Source organism: Mycetomoellerius zeteki, unplaced genomic scaffold (assembly GCF_001594055.1).
Source record: "Mycetomoellerius zeteki isolate Tzet28-1 unplaced genomic scaffold, Tzet1.0 scaffold51, whole genome shotgun sequence".
In the NCBI taxonomy this organism is placed as follows: domain Eukaryota; kingdom Metazoa; phylum Arthropoda; class Insecta; order Hymenoptera; family Formicidae; genus Mycetomoellerius; species Mycetomoellerius zeteki.
The window spans coordinates 166,695-184,660 of record NW_017257512.1 but is presented as its reverse complement, the minus strand read 5'-3'; the positions used below and the strand labels follow the sequence as shown (position 1 = coordinate 184,660).

The 17,966-nt window shown below is 35.5% G+C and overlaps 1 protein-coding gene across 4 annotated transcripts in view; it reads right to left on the bottom strand.

The window, feature by feature from the left end:
• Positions 1-8: 8 nt before the first annotated feature.
• shot (dystonin-like protein short stop) overlaps positions 9-17,966 on the bottom strand; it is a 106,352-nt gene continuing 88,394 nt past the window's right edge. For 2 of the 4 annotated variants that reach the window (XM_018455747.1, XM_018455749.1), the window contains 18 exons: positions 17,819-17,830; positions 15,235-17,359; positions 14,906-15,153; positions 14,464-14,517; positions 13,555-13,632; positions 12,940-13,111; positions 12,401-12,518; positions 12,092-12,321; positions 11,844-11,961; positions 10,435-10,497; positions 7,617-7,768; positions 4,636-4,792; positions 4,399-4,530; positions 3,743-3,923; positions 3,171-3,233; positions 2,647-2,766; positions 2,207-2,266; positions 9-2,041 (listed from right to left, as the gene is read on the bottom strand). In XM_018455747.1, the coding sequence (XP_018311249.1) occupies positions 1,879-2,041; positions 2,207-2,266; positions 2,647-2,766; positions 3,171-3,233; positions 3,743-3,923; positions 4,399-4,530; positions 4,636-4,792; positions 7,617-7,768; positions 10,435-10,497; positions 11,844-11,961; positions 12,092-12,321; positions 12,401-12,518; positions 12,940-13,111; positions 13,555-13,632; positions 14,464-14,517; positions 14,906-15,153; positions 15,235-17,359; positions 17,819-17,830 (4,246 nt within the window). In that variant the 3' untranslated portion in view covers positions 9-1,878. The remainder of the gene's footprint in view (positions 2,042-2,206; positions 2,267-2,646; positions 2,767-3,170; positions 3,234-3,742; positions 3,924-4,398; positions 4,531-4,635; positions 4,793-7,616; positions 7,769-10,434; positions 10,498-11,843; positions 11,962-12,091; positions 12,322-12,400; positions 12,519-12,939; positions 13,112-13,554; positions 13,633-14,463; positions 14,518-14,905; positions 15,154-15,234; positions 17,360-17,818; positions 17,831-17,966) is intronic. The other 2 variants (XM_018455750.1, XM_018455751.1) reach the window with 2 other exon arrangements.

Sequence of the window (17,966 nt, the reverse complement as noted above, 5' to 3'; positions counted from 1 at the left end):
ATTTTTTGTCACTGTTTCATCATCATTATTATTATTAATATTAGCATCATACAGCACTTCTCTGTAAGTGAAAAAGAAACAAAAATCATACGTTGAGAAGTTGTTAATAAGATTAATCGCATTACGTAATATTTATAAGAGGCAGCGAGTCATATCTCCGTTACATTAATCGCATCTAAAAGTATATATGTAAAAAAAATGGAAATGTCTTTTTTTCAGAGTTTCTCTTTTCTACCCGTCACCTAACAGGCCACACTTCGCGCAATGGAATATATTTTACTTAACTATTCACACGTATAGTTTTCTCTTTTTTTTTATTTTAACGCTGTTAGGTATGTTCCCCCGAACTCTTAAATTTCTCATTAGTCAATTATAATTAATAATTATATAATATTTTATATAATTATGTAATTATAATTATAATAATTATTTACTTATCTATTAATTGATCATTAATCGATAAATCGATTCGCAAACATGTAACAAAAGCATATCGCACGTTAATCTTAGAGCGGACACGTGTGTGATCTCAGCCTTTTTCATGACATTTCATACTCGACAAACGACATAAAATATGTATTGACGCGTGAAAGATGTATTTAAAAAAATTTCATAGATGTAATTTTGTGAAAAATTGCACTTTTTCGAAGCGACCGCTCCAAGATTAAACTTGTGCATAATTCTAAACTACATTTGATTACTGTCGTACATATTTCTTCACAAAGCAACGAGATATTCCGTTTCGCAACAACATAAATATCAAAATATGTTTAAAAGTAATATCAAGTAGATTTGTAAAGATTGTAAATCAATATCCACGGTTTGACATTTCAGTTACTCAATCAGCGTACTCAATAAAAAAAAATAAAAAAAAAAAACATTTAATCTGATTTTTACAAGTACATAATTAATCGAAAATATGTACGGTGCAATTTGCGAAACGGATAACAAAAATGAATTCGGTTTACAATCTGTATCATCTAATCTAAAATCGCATACAAGATTCTTCCTTTTTTTTTAACAAATGCGAATTAGACGTTAATTACATCATATGAATACAATAAGTCAAGCAAAAAATATTAAATAAATTAATGTCTCCGCGTATATAATTTGCTCAAATATATAGCTCAAAAATTTTTATCGAGAAAACCCTCGATAATTTACGCGGTATATAAAGCACGCAAAGATATGCATGCAAAATGAGCAAACTATATTAAATTATATAAAAGTAATTACACAGGCATCTAGTTATATATATCAAACATAAGTGTAATTATTATACATATAACGCTGATTTCTTTTTTTTATGCTAAAATCTTTTTAGTAGTATTGTCCTTAGCGCAAGAAAATCGGTGATTCCTAAATATTTAGGAATCACCTAAATATTTTCAATTATACAGCATTACCCTGCACTCTTGGTAATACCAGATCATGGTATTTATAACAATAATTTATTTCACTGTTATGTGTTATCATAAACTAGATAAACGCTTTAAGCACTTTCTAACGCGGGCATGAAATAAATAAATTTCCCCAACTGTAATCCCTTACCCTAAGAGAGTATAAAATACTCACATTGGTATCTGTAATTTTAATGGCATTCAGTACTTGGCGAAATTCAACGAAATATGAATGATAAAATCGTAACTCCTAGATTCATCATTTGCCTTCTACGAAATTTTGATCCAGCATTTAATTTAGCATTCACATATTACACGCGCTTTTCTCCTTCGACATATAACAACAATAACCTACTCATATGTTCCCTGCAATACCTACAATCTTTCTTAAATTTGGCGGGGATATTTTATATTTATCTTTATATTCTCGGGTATAATATGCTGACTTTACAAGCTATAAGTATCCGTTAATAAGCTATTATAATCGGAACGGCGCGCGCTGTTCGATCGGTGTGGGTTTTCCCTTTCGTGTGTTCGGAGTCGTTCCCGACATTGACGTGTCGGAAGCTCCGGAGGGTTTCCTCGATAATTTTGAAGACGGCGGTAGCGGTGTGCTGGATCCACTGGACGGTGTACGTACCCTGAAACAAACAATCGTATACGTGCACATGTGTAATCAAATGTTATCTTTCAATACCAATAAAGCAGCTCGAATGCAAATCGAAATTGGACCTTTCTTTAGGCATATTTTCAGTGAACGAATGAAGGAGAGAAAGGAAAATTTTTGAATCAATATTGATGTTTACCTAGCTTGCTTAATGGCTGTTGGTATATTAGTTGCTGAATTGGTACACAGGGAACTGCTCCTAGCGTTGTGAAAGAAAACGTTAGTTGAGGAGTTTAAATATAAAACTGTTATAATCAAAACTTTTAATGGATATAAAAGCTAATGTCAATTAGTGAATACTTTGGCTGCACTATCGACACGATAAATAAAATGAAAAGCTGCAGGTATTATTAGGTAAAGAAAATAAACGAGCTGTTTTTGTCAAACGAGATAAAGCCATGCTACGTAATATACAATTTCAAGATGAAATTTTAATGAGAGATAAACACATCAAACATGTTAAATAATAATACTACTAGTTGCAAGAAGTTCCACAATGCTAGAAAAGTAAAAACATTCAATGAATGTGAGAAGAAACGGAAAACGGGTTATATTGTAAAAGCGCCAGTTCAGCCATACCCAGTGGAATCAGTAGAAATCGTAGAATGGTTGCTTTGTGTTGAATGAGTCGACATATTGCTGGTGGTCGACTGAGGAGATTTTATATCCACCCCCACATATACGGGTATCCTAGAGCGGCTAAGGCATTACCATCGAAATGTTATTTTTAATTGCACGGACGATATATTATATAAGTGTACGACATCAGAAACTCTTTTCGCGTTGCATAAGAATTAGATAAACGAAGTCAGAAATGAAGAGAGGAAAATCAGGAAAATACAATATCATAAGGATTGAAATAAAAATAACGATGCAAAAATAAGCATAAATGTATCGCCGTCACCACGATTAAAATCTCTTATGAAAAGCGTCCCACACCACAAAAACACTTCACAGCTTTTTACTTTGTGTTTTGCTTCTTACTTTTTTTTCTAATATATAGTGCTTCACAAAGATAGAATGCATAACGCAAAGCAAAAGCTGCAAAATCGCTACCTCGAGCCAGTTTTACATGAAATTGCCGATTCGTTAATTTGCTTTACCTGATAGGTGTTCCGACACCAGTCAGGGTTGGAATGCTCGAAGCTCTATGGATTGAGCCAAACCTAAAAAATGTTGTTAATCAGATCTGTTAATGATTATTAAAATACTATACCCGATCGATTAGTCGTGTAAATGTTTTGCGGTTAACATGAGATGTAGTAAAAGGTTTGTTCAATTAATATGTAATGCATTGTTCAATACGTCTTTCTTCATATTCAAACACTTTGATGGTATTTCACGTGGTACATGTCGTATGTAGTGTACGTACGCGGTGGAATTGTAATGTAAAGAAAAGGCGAAAAAAATTGAATAAAAAAAATAGGGGTAAAAACTAAATAAAAATTAATAAAAAACTAAAAAACAAATAGTTGATTCTTTCGAGATAAATATACATATCGAATATTCCTCGAATCATCAGTTTGACATTAAGTCAAATACTACTGTTTCACAGTATCGTTAATCTATATGCACACAGTTGTGGTTATACATATCCTGTTTAAGGCACACTAATGCGAGTTAGTCCACGATCTATTTCAGATATGTAAGATGACACGTGTTGAGGACTACAAACCTAGAGGGTACTCCGCTGGCGGGGCTGATTAATCCCGTTGGAGTGCGGGGTCTAGAGCTCGATCCGTTCATCGGAGTTGTGAGTTTTCTACCAGATACACTGTTATGTCTACTGGACGTCGGAGTATTACCGGAGCCTATGATGGTTCTTCGCGGAATGCGACTTGGGGTGCATGAATCGTCTGCCAAATCAGATATCAGATATAATTTTTCAGGCTTGTCAAAAAAAAATATAAAACGGAATTTTATAATTCTCATGTCTATTTAGGATTTCTTGATTTTGGATTTCTAATTAATTTTTTTTATTTTAATTTCATTTATTTACTAGTTTTCACATATAATTTTATAATTGTCTAAAAATTTAAACATTATTAGGCTTGATAAGATTACTTTATCATAACAATCTTAATTGTTTTAAACACTCGATTGATATTTGAATTGTAATGAAATGAAGATTCGATATAAACTTAAATTTCACGTTACATACATTATTAATAAGCACTGAAGAGAGCCCAAAACGGGGCTGAAACGACTTTGACAGATACTTTTATATATAATTATAGGTGAATATATATATAATAATTTACCGTTAGCTGCTTTGACTCATACAAGCTTTCTTTTTACCTTTTACTTTATAAAATAGAAGCTTATACGTACCATCCAACGACTGCGTTGATCCATATCGACTAGGCGGTTTGCTTCCTTGTCTCGACGCAGGTCGGCTACTCGGTCTACTGGCTGGTCGGGAGGCAGGTCTTGATGCTGGTCTGCTAGATGGACGGCTACCACCTATAAAGCATTATATAATATACGATTAATTAACGATAATTACGATAAATTGTCCTCGTTGCTTCATAAGTAATAGTGTTTTTTAATACAAATTCGGAATCTTACCGGGCGTCATGGTAGATCTGTAAGGCGTACTGGTTTTTCTAGATATCTTGAAGGAACTTTCGTTGTCGCTAAGGCTATCAGGCGTGCCAGCGCTCAAAGATGAACGCGAAGCTCGCGACTGACCCATAGGTACGCTGCGAGCACTGCGTTCTCTCACCTAGATAGTAAACACAAATTATCTGATAAAGTTGACACGTAAATGCATACAAAAGCAAAAGAAGCTGTCACTATATCTAATTCGTGTCCAATACGATTATCGAAAGAGTACGGTTTCGTATTACGCGTTCTCTGCCGCCTAATTATTAGTATTTGCTAATATTAGCTGTGTGCAAGTTACGTCGCGCGCAATAAAATACCTTTCAAGTATTTTTGAAAACTACTGAAGAATAGAAAAAAATCTGCTACTTGTAATACAGTAGCTTCATCTTTTGCGATTTTTTAATAAAAGTAAAGTCAAGCAGTATCAGATAAAATAAAAACATATGTCTGTATTTATATGAACTAGAAACTAAATTCTTAATATATTTATGATAATAGAAAATATGTGCTTTCTCTAATATTGTAATGTGAAAAAAGATATTCTACGAGAAAATATAAAAGAATAGAATTCTAATCTTCAATTGTTAACTTTAATTATTCGTTCAAAGTACATAGATAAACGTAGCAGCTAAAATACAAAAGCCTTCGTTTCTAGAAATTTAGATCAGTTAAATTAGACCAGTAACTCTATCGTGTTATTATCACTAGAAGTTTAACAAGCAACACAAACTTGTGCACAGCCATAACTAGTGAAGATATACCGGTTTGCGGTCCATTACGCTCGTCGAAGCTGTTGAAATATCAAGATTAAATAATCAAAAATGTAAAATAAAAGTTACCAGATTCGGGTAGTAGGTAAAGCGAAATGTCATGCAAAACTTACCACAAGAAGTTGGGAGAGATATAGTAGCTTATGGTGATTCGAGGTATCTCCGATCAATGCCACTACGCACGCAGCAATACAGGATACACATTCGTTATGCATGTCCATGTTCAATTAAATTGACTACATATCCCCGATGCGTTTTTCGTTTTACCGTACGAATAAACGCATGTCAACTACCGCGAACTTATTTGCAAAAAGTCGATTTCAAATCGCTCACAAAGAAATTTTATTTCCGTTATTGACGATGTTCTTTCGAATATGAGATTGAAAGATGCAAGAAATGAGAAATTCATTCTTGATAAAATCCCCGATAGTTTGTTGCTCGATATTTACGTTACATTAAAAAATGAGATGATAATCAGCAAAAGAGACATTTGATCATGCTCAAAATTGGATGGTCAATCATTTTCTAGGGTCAAGGGTCAGGAAGTTAAGAGGCGTCCAAATAATTCTGACAAAATCAGACACATTCGACGATCAACTAAAAAGAGAATCAATGCAGAGCAATGTGCTTGAATGAATGGTTTCGCGATGTAACATGCTATGAATCTATCTCGAACAATGTCAGACCGCAACATGGATTTACAATCTTTACAGAGAAATGGGCAGGCATGAGGCAGAGACACAATAATAAGATACGTGATAATGAACAGGAAATTTCTTTTTGAGTCTCTGCTCTGTTTATTCTCCTTCACATTACTTGCTCTCTTCATACACACATTTCTTCTGACATGCATTTATCAACTTCGTTACAGTCGGAAGCATTTATGATACAAAGATCATGAATAATCACTTATGCTCATTGATTATTCATAATTATTATTTACGTCATATATGCATCATCGGAGAATCTCTATAATATCCCATACAGCAAACTTTAAGGAACCGAAAGACTTTCTAGGCATCCTTAGAACATAGAATGTCCTCGTCTTTAGGACGGATCCCTTAAAGGTTTGTGCAGTATAGGATATAAATATAAAAAAATAAAAGGGTAAAAAGCAAACGTTACTGACAGTCCAGAAATACACAATGCATCGTCGATCGACTCAAATCGCGTGTCGCGACCGCACTCAAAACCCAAAACTCAAGTGTGTACAGCATCACACGAACGCCAAGAAATAGAAAATTGAGAAAGATTTCGTTATTTACCCAATGATAAGAGGGGGCGTGCATGTGAAGGGGATACGAGCACGGGAGGTCCTCCTTTTGCCTCAAATTCTCAAATATCGGCATCAGCTGGCTCATAAACTCCTCCGCTACACCACAAACGAAAATCTTTAGCTTTCTCATGCAATTGTAGTGGCCCCTTTTTCGGAAGGCTCACACGCCAACAAGTGAAAAATATTCCTGAAACGAACAGCTATCTCCACACTAAATTGATATATGATTCCAACATGTCTTTTCTTTTGAACTGACCGATTGACTCGGATCACAATGTAAAAAATTTCTCAATTTAATATCTGATGTAACATTTGTCTTCATAGGATTTCATAGGGATGAGTGATTATATGGAATTGGGAGAATGCTCCTCTTGCTGTTATGAAGTGATGAGGTTGGAAAGGATTTTCGGTAAAGATAGGCAAGAAATTTACGAAATCGCATCTCCTGAGGTCGAACGAAGAGCTTGAGATGTCGGGTCTGACTTTTAGTTGGTGTACTCAAACTGTTTTTTTTACAAAACCGACCAGTGATGAGAGTAGACAAGCGTCATAGATTTCTAGATGCCTCTACATATTCAAACAATGCAACTGACTGGAAACTGCCATGCTCATGCGAACGTCAAACTGCTAGATTGACGTATACTTACGGATATCATCGGTGAGACCATAAATCAATCACTGATGGAGTTGTCCAGGTAAGAGCTGTACGTGCAATTTAATAATTTCTATTGCGGTACCACAACGGCACCCAGGATCTAATATAAAAGTTCACGAGTATTCTACGAGTTTAATTTACAAATTAACGGCAGAGAAATAAAAGGCGCGGCGAAAATGAATACCGTACGTGCTACGTCGCGTTTAAGAGATTCCACGATTGCACAATGGACCCTGCTTACCTTTGTGATTGGTCCAGCATTGGTGGAGGACATTTGCGTACGCTGCAGCGTCGAGGTCGGACTCGGCTTGGAACGGAAGGCTGTCATAGTCTGGCTAACACCATCCGCCAGTATAAATTGTTCCCGCAGCTCGATATTCGTTCTTCCCTTGGCTACAGTGTGTTGCGTGCACGCAGTTAGGGAAAAGGCGTTTCGGGAATGCGGGGTACGAAAGGAGGTGCCAGAGAGATGTTATTTTGTACAAGAAAACAGTTCGGAGACAGAGAGCGGGAACGGATGACGTCGAGATGAAATAACGAACGCGAAAACGACGTATGACGTAATTTAATAAGAAAAAAAAGAAAAAAATGAGAGCGAAAACGAATGTGTAAATATCGGAACGACAACATCCGGAACGAGAGTCATGAGTTATATGGAGCGGAAGTGTAACAATATATATATATATATATTTTACAAATTTACAATATCAAGGCATGCGCGTTATTGATGAATAGCGACAATAATGGACAGGAGAAATAGTTTTAAGAAAAAGAGAAGAGAAAAAAAGGCGACAAAAATGTTTCACGGTATGCGTGCGTGTTTTCGAGTACATGTATGCGAGTGTGGCGTATCCAGGTATGCATTTGTGTATCATGGAAAAAAAAGAAAAGACAGCATATTTAGAATATACGATCAAAAAAAAGTTTGACATTATAAAATTCAATATTTCACAGAGGTACAAGCTTATTAAAACAATCACTCAAACCAAGTTTTACGTTATCATAGTCATTATGTAAATAAGGTTTACGATATACAGGAGCCACTAAATATTCTGCCACTGACTAGGACTTTGTTATATAATACTTTCAGTGCTTAGGATATTGGCGTAAATTGTACGATTTGCGGCGGAATATATTTCTTACATTTTCTCTTTTACAATAAAAAAAATATAAAATATGATGCTTTAAGTCGCTCATTATCGTACATTTTACAATATGCCTAAGCAATTAATGAATACGTTATATAGAGTATCCCAGAATGCCTTTCCACTTATAAATAAAAAATTTAATTTTTTAATTTATTAAAAAATTATTCAAAACATTGTTATTTATCAACAACTTTATACTCCCTAGTTTTTTATTCTCTTCTTGTTTGTCCTTTTTATTTTTAATTGAAAAAAAATACGACATTCCTAGAATTCTCTGCATATAAAAAAAATTTTTTTGGAATTACACGCGTAACCATGCCAAAAGAAACCAATGTACTTTTTAACTTTAATGTAACATTTTTAATGAGAAGCTAAACTAAAAGAAAGGGAGAGGAGAGAATAAGAAGTCTCAATATATTCATATATACAAAACTCATCTCCCAATAGGATAATTGTAAAAACGAACCAAAATTCACTAAACATGCATTGGTTATCTTCTAGCAAGAATATTAAAATGCTACACAAAGGGGCGCTACAAAGGATATATCGAAATTAATTGCAAATAAATTGATGAAATAGTAACATTGAATATTACTGCAAGGGTAGAACATTTATAAAGAAAATAATTATCAATTAAGATAGATTGGCTCTAACGTGAACCATTCACCAAAACTAAAAAAAAAAAAGAAAACTGAATAAATACAAAACAGTGGAAAGAAAGCGAAACGACTGCAGTATATTACGTCCGTAATTTTGCATCACTATAAATACAGGCACTCTTTTTTTTAAACACTGGCACTCGAAACTGCATCAAGAAAACAGTTAATATTACGCAGTAACTATAGCATTAATTTCATCTGCGCACTCTATTTACCTTATCCAGACAGTAATTGCCAATATTTAATCGTTCCATATAATACAACCGTATACGCACGTATGTAGACATACTCAACAAAAAGGCAACACTTCGAAAAATTAGTTCGAACAAGCTAATAAGATCATGCACCATACGCAGGGATATCACCTTCATGGTCTATACTGCAGCAATTACTAATTATTGGCGAGCATCTCGGGCCGACTCGAGCATGTCATAAATATTTAACCCCTTCGCTGGCATTGGCGTCATATGGCGTCCAGAAAAAGACGTGCTCCAGTAGGCATTGACGCCATATGGCGTCAAAGCGCTTTTTCTTCGAAATGAATGAACGAATTTGATTCAAACTAGGTATATAAGGGTTTTTGGAGTCGCTGATTCCGATTTTAAAATCAAAAAAATATAAAATTCAAAATGGCGGACTGAAATAAAAAAAAATCTAAATTCTTATCAGAACGTTTTGAAAATTAGCTTATGTGGGTTTTCAAGGATGCTGATTTCGATTCTGAAGTCAGAATTGTAAAATTCAAAATACGGAAATATCTTCTCAATAAAAATAATATATTTTTTTCTATACGTTATATTCTATACTTATACTCACTGGTAAGCTGTAAAATGAAATGAATTCATTAGAAAATGGTGTGTGTGTGTGGGGGGGGTGCGTGCGTGCGCGCGCGGTGTGTCCCAGCACCCTCGAAAACCCCCATAAGTCAAATTTTAAAACGTTTTAACAAGAATGTGAATTTTTTTATATTGAGGTCCACCATATTGGATCCGTCATTTTGAATTTCTCAATTTTGATTTCAAAATCGGAATCAGCGCCCTAAAAAATCCTTATATAAAATAAAAAATAAATACACCCCAAGTGCGAAAAAAATTCAAAATTTTTTTCTACCCACCGGGACACAAATTGTGGAAATGAACGTGCCAGCGAATGGGTTAATTGAGAATTCGAATAAGACATTTCAATAATTGAACGAGCGAATTTTAATGTATAGACCATGAATGAATTGTTGTGCACGTAAAACAGTTCTCACCGAGCGGACACCAACCCTCATGTTGTTCCGGTTTGTTAGGATCCGGTATTGGCATTAGAAAAACTTAACGAGTTAATCACGATTCGAAAGACAAAATCGATTAGAAAGAACAAGATGTGTCGATATATTCATGCATGCGCCATGATTTAGAAGTTTATAATTTTTTAGTCGACGGAAATACATTCGGTAAATAAACGTAAAACATAAACGTAAAAAATACATGAAAATGAAACAAACAGAAATGTTTGTCATAGAGTTAGACGTACAGGATGTGAGAAGGATCGATGGACAGTAAGGAACAGTTGTTATGTTAACGTTAGTACATAGTTAACAAGATGTTAGATATGCCTACTGTAATATTACCTTCTACCTACTACTCATAAAATCGTACTATACCAGAAAAGTTCTCTGAACGTAGAACTAATGATTATCTCAAGACTGATATTCCAAAATTGATGAATTTACCATTGGCGGAAAAGGCAGAGAGAGAAATTAAAAGAAAGGTAGAGAGAAAACTGACAATAGACATTTTTCACGCAATTCAATATTGAAGTGATTAAATTAAATTGTCATGCATGTTGTAGCGTAAATATAATAAATGTAAAATTTAACGTAAAAACAATAACAAATATTGAATTGATTCTTTTTCTTGTCGAATATCAATGAAATAAACCAATATACATATACCGGAAAAACAGTTTCTAGATAAGCAAAAGCAATAAACAGCGAGTGTGTACACTACTCTCAATTGTTCTTTAAATATTAAATTAACAGTGAGTTGCATTTAATAATCTGATCATAATGGCAATGTTATGACCCCTCAGGAGTGGAAATCGTACATATAATATACATATTATATAATCTTAATATCTTTAGTTAGTCTTATTAGGATATAGAGTATACAAATAGTCATATCAAATCGACGTTCAGGCTTTCGTTAATGACAATGAATTTCTCTTAAATGGTACTACATTTCTACATTTAATGCAGCAAAGCAAAGTAATATTGATTAATGTGAAGAGCGATGGAAACAAAAACAAAACGTTAACATATTGTTATAATAACAAATACTTAAAAGTATCATTTTCGATTATTAGAAATATCGAAATTAAACGGGAACGCAAGTTTAATTGCCTCTTGGGAAAGAAGGATAAAGAAAAGGAGACAGTAGAAATTTTTTTTAACGTTATTTGCTTGCAATTAAGGAGTAATTTGCCTTGCAAACATGTTTCGCATTAAACCCAACAGTTCACCCAGTCACAAGTCATTTTGATTAATTATTTTCTTTTTCCTTATTATTGATATAATAAAAAAAAATCGTGAAAGAGTATAGATTACGATTTATCTCAACCTAATCTCGGATCGCTTACATATATCGCGCAGATTAAAGGCTTGTGATGAATACTTACCGCGGCATGGATCGTTCTTTAGAAGGAACTCGTCTAATGCTACCCAGCCTCCACCGACGCGTACCATGACAGTGGAACGCAGGATTCGAACCAATCGTAGTTTCTGGCTATCACCAAACTGTAATTTCGCAGTCGTTATAATTAAATCATATGTAATGATTGATATTAACACAGATATTTGATTACAATTAGATAAATGCTTCATTAAATGTCCGCTTCATTAAATCGTTATATAATCATATACATACCCTGTACTTTCCTTCGCCAACTTGGAAAACGCGGAACTTCTGGCGACAGGTACACAGCATAACTAACCGTTTAACTTCATCATGTATCTTGTCCGTGTCATTGTAGGTACGTCGTTCTTCCCAGTCGGGTCGCAGAGCGGCGATAAACTCCTTCCAATCTATCAAGCCTTCGCCGTGACGATCGAAGAGATCGGCAACAGCACCCATTTCCAGACGGGAAGTCTCGAATTCTATGAATTCGAAACAATTAGGGCATTAGAAAAATAAATGTCCTCATATAAAAAAAAATAAATGTGGTATGATAAATACTGGTGTTCATAATTCCTTGAATGAAGTCTTCCCTCGGTATGAGTCCATCATTATTCTTATCCATTTTCCTGAATAAATCCGTTAATCTGGACTTCTTATGATTCATGAATTTCAGGAACTGCAATTAGAAAATAAATATTATATATTTCAATGGTTCATGATAATTGATAAAAAAATTATTAATTTTTATTTCTGTCAAAAGTAAAAGAGGAAAAGAGAACATATTAAAAATCGTTATATCATACAAACCCAAGAGAAGTAATATCAATTTTTTAAAAATTAAATTTAAATAGTGTATATATATTATATTATGTATATATATTATATATATATATACATGTTTGTATTTAGGGATCTTCCTATTCCAAACAAAGTAGTGATAATTTTAATCCTAAACAAAATAATATAATACTCTATTCAAATTTAATAAAAACAAAATTAAAGATATTACCACTTGGGTTTGTTATGTGTGATGTACAACTATTTTTTCTTAAAAGAACAAACACACTTGGCGCCTTTTTTTAAAAACTCTGTCTTACCCGTTTGCGCCAATCTTCCCAGCTGAAATTAGCAACGCGATCCAATTCTTGAATATAATTATATTTATCCTGCAAACGGCGTTGTCGTTCCCACGCTAGCATCCAAACGTGACGCCATTTATCCCAGAGAAGCTTAACCCTCGGACTGCGGAATTCCGGCTCGGCTCCTTTGCTGTTTATAGGAAAAATATATATATATGTATTTATACACGAAAAATATTATATATGCATATATAATATATAAGAATTAAAAATGTGAAATGTCATCTTAATTAAGGTAATTAATCACAAAGATAATTTTACAGAAAGAGATATAACAATGAGGAATGATCTTCGCATAAACAACTCAATAACAAATTCAAATGTAAATGTCGCAGAAAATCTAAGACTTCACACTTTCAGTACAAAACAAACAATTTTCTAAACGAACAGTAACAGTTTATCAAAACCCAACCACATGTCATCCCGCAAAAAAATTAAAAAAAAAACAATAATTCCATTAGGGAGTCATATAATAAGTTGAGTTGTACGATAAGTGTAACAATGCCTGTATGATTCGGATGAAAATGATGGAATGGCGCAGAATGAACTGAAATAAAACTAGGTGTAACGAACCTTCCTTTGGGTGGAAAGCGTGGACCGATGTGTGGCAATGAAAGATCTGGCGTTCTGTCACGACCTGGGCTGCTTCGGCTAAACAGGAACATGCGTCACATCACTCAAACATTCTCTACTAAATAAGGCATCTATAAAACGCTCTTCTTCGCGTCTCAATACAGCACTCTAGTTTATAGATTGTTTTTCGTTTGTGAGTATTAAATTATAAAAGTGTACAAAATTAACACGAGTTTTTATCAAGTGTTGATTCTTACGTCTATTCTTACGTATAATTATATTTGACATAAATATCTAAAAAAAGTCAGTTTCACATCGTGTTGAAAAAGAGACTGTTAATCGTGTCTTAAAGCTATATGTTTGCATCATAATAACGTAATGTATAACACAAAATGTAAAAGAACATATTAGCTGCGTTTAGCAGAAGAAGCACTTTTGTACTGTTGTAATATTCTTTAATATAATTGATTTATATTTTTAAATCCAGTAAAAAACTAAGACCAAAATCAATCATATTAAAAAATTTTACAACCAGCAAAGCTGGATTTTCTGTTGAGAACGGCTGAGTACATTGGCTAATATGTCTGATTTTTTTAACACAGTGCATTGTGAATAGTAATAAGTTTATGCATGTCGTAGTCACACACGAGTGAAAAGCAAGTGAGTTAATACACTTAACTAAATTCTAAACTTCTGCTCCTGTTGCTGGATACTGTGAAATTATTGTGCGAACAAGAATTATCGTGTGATGAGGATGTTGTGTATTCAATATAAAATCATACAAAAATAAACGCATACATTTCTACTGAAAATGCATAATAGCATAAACACAAAACATTGTACTTACGAAGTGATTATGCGATTAGGATAAGTGGAAAATATTTACATATGTTATGATAGACAACGCACCTTTGTTTACGAGGCTGAGACTGCTCATGCTCATTATCCTGATAGAGATCCTTACTGAAATTCCATTGCAAAAGCAACATATCATGCGACAGTTAAATACACACAATATACGAAATTTAACATATAAAAGATGACAAAAACTGCGAGCATCTAGCAAAGTAAAAGATTCTTTCAAAACTGGTGGTCTGAAAATTTTCCTAAAATTGCAATGTGCACATAGCAAGATTTGTGAAAAACAAGTTAAAATAATTAACACAGATACAGATGCAATACATATATGAACAGAATGCAAACAACACTTAACGATTCGAACAAGAAGTAAGCATAATAATGCACAATGCTGTACATATTATTAATTACGTAGGTATTTCTTCACAAAAAACAGAAAGGATTTTAATTGTATCAATATATTGTATAAATCCTTGCGTTGATAAATACGTACGTAGGCGCTGGTGATCTGACTTTCGATATTTTCCTCGCGTCCTTTATCGGCTTAATTTGTCGGGCCTTGCACACGCGATCAACCTCGTTTTGTCTTCGGCTGGTGTTCTCCATGAATTCTCTGTGATCCGCGATAAGCATTTCGAGCGTAACCCTATCATCGGGCAAAGGTTCCGCTTCTAAGGCATTCAAAGTATTCTCCAAACCTTCGAGCCAGGCTAATAACTCTTCGAGAAGATTATCAAGATCCTGAAAATTCACACGTAACAATATTCATTTCTTCTAGGAGATAAAATGTGACTTATATAAGATATTTAGTGTAGTGCAAACCTGCAGTCCCTGCATATGATTCTCCAGTCTTTGGTTCCTTTGGTAGGCCCATGTTGCCACTTCTTCCCATCTAGACTGAATAATTGTGATCCAGTGTTTGATAACTGCGGCACCGTCAGGATGCGCTTTTCCAAGAATAATATGTGCCAACTCTAACGTATTATCTTTTTCAATTTCCTTAGTCTGTAACTCGCGGAGGAATCTCTGGTGCTCCATTAATTGGTTCCTGCTCTCCTGCTCGTCTTCCGGCAGCGGTCCGGCGAATCGTAGCTTCATCTCCGCGTCACTCAACCATTCCAGCAACACGTGAACGGCTTTATGAAGCCGTTCGGCCTCTCTAAGGGCTTCTTCTAATAGTCTGGATTTCTTCGTCGACAGATTGGTTACTCTATCCCAGAGACTGTTTAATTCAGATAACTGTGATCTGATCATTGATGCATCCTCAATGGAAGCTTTAGATTCCAGTTCACGACCGGTTTTAATGACGGATTCCATCTGCGAGGCGCGTAACTCCAGATCTCTTTCAAAGTTCTTATGTTGCTCCACTAAATTGGTTACCGTATCCAGGTCACCGTAAAGTGGTCCAGGATTGGCCAAATATTTTTCGGTTTTGCTCAGCCATTCCAACAGCGCCTGAATCGCATCCTTGAATTGTCCGGAGAATAGTAAGGCTTCCTCCAGTTTTCGCTGTCGATCCACGCATTTACCACAGACCGTAGTCCACTTGTTCTTCAACTCATTTAGAAGTTCCCTCAAAGCAGGTTCATCGGATTTCGGCGCCTTGTCCTTCAATGTTTTGCCGTTTTTCATGGTATTGTCGTACGTGCTCTGCTTAGCACTCAGTGCCTTTTGTACCTCGCGGTGTCTGTTAAGGCGTGATTTAATCTTGTCTGGATCATTGCCGCCAAGTCCGTCGGCAGCGACTTCGTCCAAAGTCTTCTCGGTGTCATCCAACCAGTTCATCAGGTTCGACCAGCTGTCGTGGAACTCTCTAGCTTCCTTGTAACCGTGATCTAAAGCCCTCGTTCTCTCGGCTGACTTGGAAACTACTCGTTCCCATCTGTGTTGTACACTCACGAGCAAATTTCTTATAAGAATCACGTCTTGTTTTTGAGAGAAATATTTGAGATGGGTTCCTTTTTTGTCGAGATTTAGCATAGTTTCGCGGTGGACACCGACGTCTTTTTGGAAGGCTTTGTGTTCCTCGATTTGTTGAAGTATAGTTTCCATGACTCTCGAGACCGGTCTAAGATTCGTCAGAATCTTTTCAGCGTTTGTCAACCAATCGACGAAAGCTTGTAACGCGTCATGGAATTCAGTGGCCTCCTTCAGAGCAATTTCTAACTTTATCTTCTTATCGCTGGCTCGTGAAAGCACATTGTCCCATTTTTGCTTCAACGTTCGCAAATTGTGATTCAATCCACCGGCACTACTCGTATCCGCTTTCTTCAAATATTCCTGTCCTTGTTGCAGCACCGTTTCGACTTTCGGACGGTTTTGTTCTAACTCGTTAAACACCTCCATAAAGCGTTCCAACTGTTCGGATGCAGTCTCAGGTAATCCACCTACTGGCTTGGATGCTACTATCATGTTATCCACGTCGCCTAACCACGATAGCAAGTCCTGTATCTCAGCGGTGAAGGATTGTGCCTCTCGTAAGGCATCTTCTAGTTCTCGCTGGCGATCAGCGGCGCGTTGCAGTAGATCTCGCCAACGACGATTCAAAGTGCCTAGTTTATCGGCTGTAGTAGACGCTTCTGCGGTACCTTTACCATCCTCAATCAATTGTCGTCCAGCATCGTTTAGAGTATCGACGCTCGTCTGATGAGCTTGTATATCGTTTACTAGGACCTTCAGCTTGGCCAACTCGACTTCGATCACTTGTGGATCACCTGCTACTGGTCTGAGATTATCCAATGTCTTGTCAGTTTTTTCAATCCATACTAATAATTCATCCAAAGCGTGCTGGAATTGACCGAGTCGTAATAACGCATTCTCCAGTAATCGCTGCCTCTCCACCAAGCCTCTCAGTAATCCGTCCCACCGTTTATTCACGGCACCGAGCGGTTCCTTGATGGCTGCTGCTTGTTCGGAGGATGTTCTTTCCGTTAATTCAGCTGCTTGCCTAGATATGAAAAGACGATAATAATGTTAGAAAATGCATCATCATTTCTCTTGATGTTATATAGAAACGTGTATGTTGCAATATATACTTGAACCATACAACAATGAACCACATCTACAGGGAGGACGGGTATAAAAATCTCAATGAGTTTAACTACCGGAGGAATTAATATCAACTGGATATTAATCACTGCCGTTTCCATATTATTTCTATCAAAAATATAAATTATATTATCGTCTACGAATTCTCGTAATTGATCACTCGCTTTACCTGCTACATGCGGCTGAGTAATCTGCCTTGAGGTATAATATAAAGGGGGAGGATCCGATTAAATGTGATGACGCAAATTGTTAAGGGGCAGCAAGATTATTAAACTAAACAAGGGGGAATAAACACGTTCAGAACAATACGAAGCCATGCTCTAACTACCAGCGACAACACAGAGAGAGATTGACTTGCCTTGTCAGACTCCTATGTTCGGGAACCGGCGCAGAAAAACAAAAGAGACGGGATTAGATTTTACATTTTCTCGAAAGTCACTCATTGCAAATAATTATCGGGCGGGAGTTGCACAAAGGGGACAATGCTGCGCACTGAACTCTTTGTA